Source organism: Gymnoscopelus braueri (assembly GCF_963280865.1).
Source record: "Gymnoscopelus braueri genome assembly, chromosome: 21".
Taxonomy (NCBI): Eukaryota; Metazoa; Chordata; class Actinopteri; order Myctophiformes; family Myctophidae; genus Gymnoscopelus; species Gymnoscopelus braueri.
In genome coordinates this window covers 19,238,068-19,248,940 of record NC_137623.1, presented here as the reverse complement: position 1 = coordinate 19,248,940, position 10,873 = coordinate 19,238,068, and the positions used below count along the sequence as shown (strand labels likewise).

The following is a 10,873-nucleotide window of genomic DNA, read 5'->3' as shown; positions in this document are numbered from 1 at the left end:
AATAGGAACAAAAAAAAAAGCGGATCACCAAGCTCGTTTCACGCCGCATTTCGAGCTTGCAGATCTGTTATTTTGGATGCTTTAGTGTGACGCTGTAGTATGATCAAGTAGATTATTCATTTACGGGAAAAAAACACCAAAAGTAAAAATATGGACATAAGAGGTTTCTGCCCGACAGCAACTATATTTATGGGGAGAGCTTTGTCTCATGGCATTCAGATCACAACAGCTCTTCTTCTGCCCACCCTGTACAACATGAATGGGGGGGGACACTGATCCGAGTAGAGTAGCAACTCTTTAATACCATGAAAAACAAACAAAGCATAAACAAAATACAGTCAATGGCTTTTTTTTTGATCCCAGTATTCAAAATCTTCCAAGGAAGACTTTATGGCTCAAGTTCTCTCTCTCTCTCTCTCTCTCTCTCTCTCTCTCTCTGTGAAACAAAATATTAGCTGATTCACAATGAAGGTCTTTGTTCATTCATAACTTCAAGACAGGACCTCTCAGGAGGTTTAATTGGGAGTGTTACACCCATGGTGTCGATTTATGTGAGAATATGGCAGGAAGAAGTTGTAACATGACTCCATATATATAGTCAACTATACACAGAGGAGTGTCGACCGTCTACGGTCAAAGGTTCATAGAGTCAAAGAGTTGCTTGGAAGCAGCAGTAACCCGCGGAAACAATCCTGTATCTGTACATGGCAGCACTCTGTAGGTCCATAAGTATGATTTATCCAGTCATTGACTCATTACCCTGCCTAATTAATTCTCAGCTCGAAGGCAGTGTAGCTGTGGTTCATGCACCGACATGAGTCACAAGGCACCGTGTTGGTCCCCAGGTGGACACTAGGGTTGGGGATCCTTTAGGATTTTTAACGATTCCGGTTCCTTAACGATTCCCTCTTATTAACGGTCCGATTCCTTAACGGTTTCCCTTTATCAGTGACTATGTATTCCTATGTATACCTCACTGGTTCTTAAAGTGAGGTACAGGGACCCTCTGGGTTACTTGGGGGGGTTCCAAATGGACCCTTAAAAAGGTCTGTAACTCTGAGAGTGTACAAATGGAACCAAATGGACCCTTACGGGTCCACTTGGTTCCATTTGTACACTCTCAGAGTTATGGGGTCCTTGAAATTAAAACATTTGAGAACCACTGGCATTTTAATTGTATAGCAGACGTGAAGTCCACATAACCAGCTCTGACAGTGTAGATAAAACCGGTTCCAGAAACAGTTCCAAATGTGATGGAAACAGATTCCTGGTTCCTCAATGTCGGATCCGGTTTCCTCCAGGTTCCAGATCCCAACCCTCGTGGTCACCCGGGCTCCCCTAGGTGCTGTTGGCCTGCTCCTGCTCAAACAGCGCCATGGCCAGGTGCGAGCGCGACGCCAGGCCCTCCAGGTTGCTCAGCACGCAGCGGTGGTAGATGTCCTCGCTGAAGCGCGGGTTGCACGTCCGCCGCACGTACTTCTGGATGAGCGCCGGCTCCACCGCCCGGAACACGTGCAGCCCCGAGTAGCGCACGAAGATCTCGTACACGTCCATGCTCTCCAGCAGCTCCTCGTTGTCCAGGATGTCGGCGGCCATCTTGGTCCGCGCCGTCATGTAGTCGGCGTTGTAGAAGCAGGCCTCGTCGAAGACGTGCCGGTCGAAGTGGCCGTCGCGCAGCGCCTCCGAGGCGAAGGAGGCGGAGGCGGCCGAGGGCTGCTGGTCGCGGTACATGACGGCCGGGCTGTACTCCTGGAAGTGGATGGGGAAGAACACCTGCCAGTTGCTGATGGCGTTCATGCGGCAGCGGTTGAGGAAGTCGCCGTTGACCTCGGTCCAGACGCTGGCCAGGAAGAACAGCGTGTCCACCGGGTGCTTCTTGGAGATGATGTCCATCAGCTTGACCTGCGACGGCACCTCCGTCTTCACGCTGATCCAGGGGATCTTCACGTCGCCGTAGCGCTTCTCCACCTCGGCGATCATGGCCTTGATGCCGGCGAACACGTCCGTCTGGCTCACGCGCTGCGCGTCGAACGGGTCGTAGATGAACAGGAAGGTGAGCAGCACGTTGTCGTGGGTGTCCAGCGTGTTCATCACGTACATGTCCAGGAAGTTGCCCACGTAGTCCTGGTCCTGGGCGATGACGGGGAGGATGACCTGCACCCGCGTGGCCTCCGTCACGTAGGGCATGGGGATGATCTCGATGGCACTGAGGGGCCGCAGCAGGCTCACCCGCTTCCCTATCACCTGGCTGTGGCCCTTCTGCGTGAACACCTCCAGCGCCAGGTCCAACACGTACTCCATGCCGCGCGTGGGGTCAAAGCGCCGGTAGCCGTTGAGCAGGCGGCGCTTGCGAAAACGCAGCTGGGGCTGGTAGCGATCGTTGAGGCGCTCCACGGCGATCTCCAGTGCAGAGGTGACGTCGGCGCGGTCGGCCCCTCTCAGCTCGCACTTGGGGGAGCCGTCGATGCAGGAGTAGATGTGTTCCTCGGTGAAGTACTCCCAGTTGATCACCTCGAAGCGGGTCTTAGGCTTGAAGGGAGGGTTGATTCCGATGGGCCACGTGGCCCCGGCCTTGCCCTCGGGGGTCAACTCACTCAGGTTGCTGATCTGCATCTGGTCATGATGAAGAAAATGGTAAAAACGGTAAAGCTTCAATTTGCGAATACATTTTTATCTTCATTTATCAAAAGGAATTCCATTAGGAAGAAACAATTCTAGGCTGCACTGGGTAAATCTGATATTTTTTTAGTAATCTGGGTGAAATAAAATACTGTTACTTCACATAGTACGGTGCATCATAAGCTTTACGTTTGTGACTGCCAAGTCAATGTCAAAAGGCTGGCATCATTTCTAATCATTCAATACTGAAATGTCTCACTTTGTGCCTGGACAAAACAGGCTATCCCACTCCCTGCCCGACATATCTAAATATTTGTTTTGTCAGGAATTTCTTCCAGAGCTCAAGACAGGCTGTGGGTAGGAGAATGGAACATTTGCAAGCAGCAGCAGCACTCATCCTTGGACTGAGTCTGTTGTAGCAGTCGTACCAGATAAGAACACACAAACATTTAACACAGGCATACTGACAGTTTCAAACTGTACATTCCAACCCGTATGGTCTTCCATTCCATTTCCAAATGTAAAATGTCAGTCAGCTGTTGGCTGCCTTAACCTATTTAGACTGAAGGCTGATTCTACAAATACCTTCTATATCAGTAGTTCTCACACTTTGAATGCCTCAACTCCTCCTACAATTCGGTCCCCAGTTCACATACACATAATATAATTTTTGGGGGGTCACAGCCTGAAAAGGTTGAGAACCACTGGCATAGAGGAAGACTGGAGGAAGAGTGCTCACCTGCAGCTGTTCGATCTGCCGGTAGGTCCACTCCAGCTCGATCTGACTGAAGCGCTTGTGCAGGCGGTACATGACGTTGGGTTCCGACACGGGGTGGACGGTGAAGGCGTTCTTAAACTGGGCGCTGTCCTCGCGCTCTGGGTCCGGGTTCTTCCCAAGCTCAAAGTAGCGATATGTCATCTCCTGAGAGGGCACACAGACACAAGCAGGCAGCCAGGGGAGTAAAAGAGTTAGTTTGGTGCACTAGTAAAGAAGACCCATAAGTGACCATTGGCCCCTGACCAGCTCAGTGGCCTTGCGGTTAAGAGTGTCCGCCCTGAGATTGGGAGGGTTCGAAACTAATTACAAAACAAATGTGTTTTTAACAAGCTCTTAAAACCTGACTCAGCATTTTTTACAGTCCGTTCACATGTAGACACATGGCTGCAAAGGGGCATGGACATGGGGGAGCTTCCGGTTATTGGACTTGAATTTATCCACACGCACCCTGCTGCCACCTGTTTGATACAGTAAGACATTAAAGGTATCATGACATTCATTTTCACTTTTTTTATTTTCAATGTTTTATTTGGGGTTTTATGACCTCAATTACACCCAAAAAACCTGAACTTAAAACATTCAGTGGATTTTCTGTGGTCTGGGGTTTTCTGAATAATTAGGCTGAAAAGTAATCTGAGCTTGGCCCTTCGACAGTGAGGTCACTGTCGAATAATCCCGCCCACTCTCATCCTCGCCCCTCCCCTCCCCTATCCTTTCCTTTGGGGGGGGCGGAGCAGAGGCGATGATTGACAGGCAAAATCCCTCACCAGCGACACCCGCAGGCAAAGATTTCTTTTTTCATTGCAGTTGAAAAGGCTTTAGAAATGTGAGAGAAAAACACCTGCCATTGATCACTGGAATGGAATTTTCACTTAAAACTTTTTGTACACTTTTGAAGGACCAGGACAAAGACTTTGAATGTGGTGTAAAAGTGAATGTCATTAAACCTTTAAGGCTAAAAGGATAACACAGAAAAACGTCCTGGGGACTTGTTTCCATTGTGGTCCTATGCGGTGGTGGAAAGTAAGTACAAGTATGTACTTAAGTACTGTATTTAAATACCATTTTGAGGTACTTTTTACTTTACTATATTATTTATTTTACTCCATTACATCTCAGAGGCAAATATTGTACTTTAACTCCACTACAATTATTTTAACTTTAGTTACTAGTTACTTTTTTGATTTGGATTATTGTTACAAAACATACATTAACCACTTCAGCTCGATATGTACTTTGGTTATTTTCAAAAGATGTGTATACACCTGAAAACTTGTGAAGTATAACATTCTGCATAATGAGTACTTCTACTTTTGGTACTTTAAATACATTTTAATGCCAATACTTTTGTACTTTTTTGTATTTCTAATTGCTGTATTGATACTTTTACTTGGCCGGGAACGCATCTGTGTCATTTTAGATTTCTTTGGCTATTCAAAAATAGCAGATATACAAGCTCACAGCACGGCACAGAGTGCTGCGCTATGAGCTTGTAGATCTGCTATTTTTGAAAAATCGTGAACATTTTGTGCAAATCTTTGAATATATATATTTTTAAAGCGAACATTTGTAACTCAAATCTTTGCTTCTGGGGGTCCCTGTTAGGACTGTTAAGGACTTAGAAAACATTTTTAGAATCGGCCTCAGGTCTTAATGGGTCAAGTGACGAATGTACAGTATTCAACGAATCAACCGTGTATTGTTTACCTGATGCACCTCCACACAGCTGAGGCCCAGGTAGTCGATGATGCAGCGGCCCAGCCACTCGTCGGGCCTCACGCTGAGGATGTCATTGCGGCAGGTGTCCAGGTGAGGCTGCAGCCGGGCCAGCAGGCTGCGCGACAGCAGGTAGCCGTAGCCCCCGTGGCAGTACCGAGCCTTCTCCTCCCCGCCAATGAACTCCTCGGCCCGGCCCATGTAGAGGTCCTGCCCCGCACTCAGGTGACCCACCTATAGGCGTGGGACGATAATCATTATTATCGTTTATCGTGATTAAAAAATAAAAAATAAACGCTCACAATAATCGTATTTAATGTATCGTGAAATCGTCCTCCGTCATACACTAGGAGGAATTAGCTTTTGTTGAGCTGAAAATTCTGTACCACTTAAACCCTCGGTACTTGATAAAACAAACCTATAAAGAGTGCGTTTTGTCCGCTCTTATTTCACTCGATTTCGCCAAAAATTGCAGAGCTACAAGCTCACACAATGCTTTGCAAGCTTGTAGATCGGCTATTTTAAAGATATTTTGGGGGCTTTTCTGACTTTATTTTGGATAGTACAGTGAAGATAGGACAGGAAACAGGGAGAGAGAGACGTGGAGTGACACGCAGCAAAGGCCGTCGGGCTCGGGAATCAAACCCGCGACTCTCTGTCAGGCTGCATTAGAGCCTATATGTGGCATGCGCCTTAACCACTAGGCCATCGGCGCCCTAGGTCGGCTAAATTTGACGAACGTTCCACCCGGAATAGAGATTCAAGTGGTTCAACAAAAGTGGCATTTTAAGTTTTAAACATACATTGATTATCGCAATAATATCGTTAATCGCAATTATTTTTGCCACAATAATTGTGACATGTACTCTTCACATTGCCCCATCCCTAGACCCACCCACCAGCTCCGACAGCCTCTCGGCCTGGATGTAGGTGTCGTCCTGGGCCAGGTAGAACCAGTCGTAGTCCAGGCCGTAGTGCTGGTGGAGGTGGCGCACCGTCTCGTACATCAGCCAGACGGGCCGGTCGTCGCCGTGGGCCACCACGGCCATGCCGTGGGGCACCTTGGGGGGGCGCAGCCCCGTGAAGAAGAAGGTGCGGTGGAAGTGGTGCGCCACCGTGCGGTTCACCGCCACGGCCAGCGTGTTGAGGGTGGCCCGCGAGGTCAGCACGCCCACCAGCAGACGCTCCCTGATGCCCAGCTCCGTGTGGATGTAACGGGTCCTGGAGGACAGAGAGTTGGAGGCAGAGGAGGAGAGGTAGAGAGACAGACGTCGAGAGACAGAAATAAATCATCCTGAATCTGATCATGAAGATAAAACAAGCAACCTCCTCTTTGTTTAAATTCTCCAGATCTTTTTTTCTGGAAATTTAAGATAATTTTCCGTCAATAGCTGTGGAATGTCCGGTCACATTTTCAGTTAGATCAGCTACAGTTTCATTTGCCAGTGCTTTAAATTATTTCTCTGAAACTATTAAAACAAGCATATACTAGCCTAAATACCTTGTAATTACAAATTATAATTGGCAGCCAGACACTATAAAGTGAGTTGAGGCATGAGACAACAGATTACCAAATCATAGCCTATACTGTACAATTTGGGAGGAAGAGTTTGCTATAAAAATGTCTCAATTATATTTACATGAAGCTAAGGAAGTGGAACTGTGTTTTTTCCCCACAGGCCATCACTCTTAAATAGCATGAAAGAGTGACTGTGCAATAACCCTCAGCACTTGCACTAATATTTGTGCCCTGTTTTTACAGTTTTTATGAGTGTTTTTAGGTTCTAGGTTGACGTTTTCTTCCGTTTTTTATTGTAGTGGAGCTTCCGTGCGTAAGTTATTCACATGTATGTACCTAATCAGTGGCAATAAAGTGAATCTGAAAAGGTATACTGTCCAATTTTTGCATCAGCAGCAAACATCACAATATTTCCCTTGTTTATCATGGAGGAATTGGAAATATAGTTTGGCTGCATACATGTTGTACAAAAAAAAAGTCATCATCATGACACCCTGGAATGAGGCAGAGGGAGAATAGCTCCAATCCTAAATCAGCTCCACACAAGGCCTCACAGAAACCCTTTCGGAGTCATGGAGATGCACATTAAGTGTGTACGCTACTACAGGTAATATGTGCTCTATAGTCTAGATCGGTGGTTCTCAAACTTTTCTTTGTATTTCAAGGACCCCCATAACTCTCAAGAGTTACAGACCTGTAAGGGTCCATTTGAGAACCACTGCTCTAGATCAGTGGTTCTCAAAGTGGGGTCCAGGGTCTCTCTGGGTTCCTTAAAGCTGAACATGTTCGGTCGGCTCTGGGTCGGCCGAAAAGGTCCCGACGGACCCCCCGACGGACCCCTAACCGACTGGCCGACGCTTCCCGAAGCCAATTCGGCCCAAAATCGGGCCGACTCAGATTGGTCTGGAGAGGGCTTTAGGGGTTCTAAGCTGAACCTTACAAGTCTGAAACTCTGACAGTATACACTATTGAACCCCATTTGTATACCGTCAGAGTTAAGGGGGGGGACCATGACATTTTAAAGTTTGAGAACCACTAGTCTAGATTCATCCATCCAACAACTCAAAAACTGCCCCGGCATGGATGCAAAGAATAGAGGAAGAGAGTATTCCCACTCACCTGAGGACCTTCTTGTGTGGTTTGTTGGGGTCCTTGTGATATGGAATGACGCGTGGCGTGAAGTCCTGCTCGTTTCCATTCCCGTCCCTAGAGTCCCCTTGGGGGTCTCCTCCTCGGCCCCCCAGGAAAACCCTCCCGTTGCCCCCCAGTTCATCTCCACAGGAGTCCTCGGAGTCCCCCTGGGTCCAGGACACCATCAGCAGGCTCAGGCTGCAGCCCAGAGACAGCCCCAGTATGAGGGGCAGAGCAGGCCTGAACACGGCCAGGAAGGACGAGAGACGCATATCTATGGTTGCTACAAGTTGGACCCGTCGTGGGGAACAATATCACCAGTGTGTTGCAGCTTGCTTCAGTTTCTACACACACTTTAAACGTGTAAAAGTGTCATGAAAACACAGTTTAAACGTGTAAAACACAGTTTAACCGTGTGAGAGTGTCACGAAAACACAGTTTAAACGCGTTGAAGGTGTCATGAAAAAGCCGTCGACCAAGTTTCAAGTCTCGTCCAAGATATTTCATATTTGAACAGCGAAAGTGTTTGTTGTTGGCATTGACAAAACCCCTCTGCTTCTTCTGTTTGATGTTCCTCTCAGCTGAGCCGTTATTATCTGTGTAATAAATCTGTATCCATCTGTATTACAACCTGCTACCCCAAGTACATGAACCATAAATAAAACCTAACAAACATCACACACAATCTCTACTTTACGTTCCGACTTGTTCCATGTGTGCAGCTATTAGTAGAAGTGCATGATCGGCAACGCATTTATGTGTGTTAATCTAACACTTGCATAAATAACAACATCATCGTTATAACGTAATAACTATCCGAGTTGTAGTTTAACCGTGCATCCCTAGTTTAGATAGAATGAATTAATGATTAAAATAGCTTAATGGTATAGCTAACAATTAGCTCAGTGACGTTAGATGGCTGTTTTTTGTCTGATAAAGATAACTAGAATAATAATAGCCTAAATAACCTCCTCTCTACCTGGAAGACGCATAGATTTCGGTTCCTAAACGGTATTTAAAAATATATATACGGTTCTATACATCCGATCGGTGAAGACATCCACAGACATGCTAGCCAGCTAGCATCACGTCGAGCTTCAGTGATGTTCCTCTTCCTTCTTCGTTCTAAACCCGTAGGGAACAAGAAGTCACCACATCATCATCATCGTGTCGTCCGTTTCGGTGTACGTAATGTATCATCACCTCCCTCCCCCCAAACAGACAGACGACCACCGGCCCACAGCGGACACTGTAGGGCTGGGACTAGTGGGCGCCACCTGGCAGCCTGTGTGCTTGTAGCGGCTGCCTGGTAACCAACTGGCAACTATTACTGTACGCTTTGGACGGAGAGAGAGCAGCCCAGCAGACACAGAGCCACCACTGGAGCAGAGCTGCGTTGCCAGGTTTAGCAAGAGAAACAAGCAAGCAACCAGGTCTATGAAAACACGCCCAAAAGAGGCGAGTTGTTATGAGCACTCAGTTCAAACCGGACTATTTAATGAAATTGAAACATTCTAAATCTGGTACAGGGGCTCCCTGGCACAAACCATTGTCAGATGGGGGTTAGGTAGCTGTAGTATACAACCCTCGTAGACGTATTTATGATTCTGACGTTTTCAATCTACGAGAGTTGTAGGGTGCACTTCCTATAGTGCTTTGGACTTTCTGCACTATGCCCCGTAGACACTCCAAACATTGTACAAAATGAAAATAAAGGCGCTTACCGCCGAGCCCCAAATGTTAACTACTTCTACGGGGTAGTAGTGTAATGTAATAATCCATATCTTTCAATAAAGAAGTGTTTTAATGCCGTCTGTGGCCGATTCTGTCGGAAGTTCCCAATGGGCGGTAGTGACGTGAGTGAGGGGGCGCATCCGGTGGAACCCGGAATTACACTAAATGTAAACAGGAAGTAAACGAGGGTGAAAAAATGGCGTTCGGCCACAGACGGCATTAAAACACTTCTTTATTGAAAGATATGGATTATTACATTACACTACTACCCCGTAGAAGTAGTTAACATTTGGGGCTCGGCGGTAAGCACCTTTATTTTCATTTTGTACAATGTTTGGAGTGTCTACGGGGCATAGTGCAGAAAGTCCAAAGCACTATAGGAAGTGCACCCTACAACTCTCGTAGATTGAAAACGTCAGAATCATAAATACGTCTACGAGGGTTGTATACTACAGCTAGGGGTTAGGGACGAATACATTAGTGTAATAATAGTTAATTGATTATGTAATTTGGGGGTCCACCATGACATGAAAATATTTGAAAACCACTGGTTTAGATAATTAAAACATTTGGAAGCCATCCCAAATAAGCAACTACACTTTAGAAAAAAGCCCAAATAATCAACTACACTTTAGAAACAAGGCCAAAAAAAAGCAGCAACCCACCACAACTACCAAAAGCAACTTTACAGGGGGGGAAAAGCCCAAAGTAGCTTATAATAAGCGGACATGGCAACGCTGGTGGGCGGCACCATATAACGGTGTTTAGTACCACGTTCCCTCCTGTACACAATGTTATTCACTAGTATTAGTAATACTAGTGCCCCCTGGCGGTAATATTGTATTACCGCCAGGGGGCACAGTTTCGCAGCCAATGTACAACCACTAGGGCAGTTGTCGTGGGACTCTCAGCATCCTGCAGTGCAAATCAATCACTTTTGCTACCCTAACCCTATTCCTTGAGGGTAACAGGAAAGGTGGGCACCAAAACATTCTGGGCACTAGGGAAAACTGGCCACCTTGGAAGAGTGGGCACTCCTGATCAATTAATGTACAGCATGTTGTTTTAAAATGTATTAACATTATTCTACAGTTTTAATTGCTTACAAGAACATCAGAAAGGATGCACTGATGTCACATGCGTTACACACGGCCATGGCCAATCTTCAGTATGGACCTATTCTTGGAAATAGAACTGCTTCCAGACCTGTCAGCAGAAACCACACATGGTGCTGGAGATCTAAAGCTCTGTTTGCTAGATATGTATGGTCTGCTGCCAACCGTACTGAGTAATTACTGATTGTGTGGGTTCCAATTTGTATGTAAGACATTCAAAAGGTTTGCAAGAGAGTTGGAGTTTGAGCATGTCATCTCCTC

At 46.5% G+C, this 10,873-nt stretch overlaps 1 protein-coding gene across 1 annotated transcript; it reads right to left on the bottom strand.

Annotated features, from left to right (window-relative positions):
* Nucleotides 1-1,115: 1,115 nt before the first annotated feature.
* On the bottom strand, nt 1,116-9,100 carry LOC308077635 (chondroitin sulfate glucuronyltransferase-like). The gene is made up of 5 exons (XM_080418443.1): nt 7,752-9,100; nt 6,013-6,334; nt 5,105-5,347; nt 3,359-3,541; nt 1,116-2,613 (listed from the first exon to the last, which is right to left on the bottom strand). The coding sequence occupies exons 1-5, from the start codon at nt 8,033-8,035 to the stop codon at nt 1,339-1,341; spliced, it is 2,307 nt and encodes a 768-aa protein (XP_080274569.1). The 5' UTR covers nt 8,036-9,100; the 3' UTR covers nt 1,116-1,338.
* Nucleotides 9,101-10,873: the final 1,773 nt, after the last annotated feature.

What these genes read in the sequence shown, in the direction of transcription:
- LOC308077635 (XM_080418443.1), bottom strand. Translation starts at nt 8,035, where the DNA reads ATGCGTCTCTCGTCCTTCCTGGCCGTGTTCAGGCCTGCTCTGCCCCTC. An exon ending in CCACACAAGAAGGTCCTCAG is followed by an intron (nt 6,335 to 7,751) that starts GTGAGTGGGAAT and finishes TCTGTCCTCCAG; the next exon opens with GACCCGTTACATCCACACGG. An exon ending in GGCAGATCGAACAGCTGCAG is followed by an intron (nt 2,614 to 3,358) that starts GTGAGCACTCTT and finishes CATCATGACCAG; the next exon opens with ATGCAGATCAGCAACCTGAG.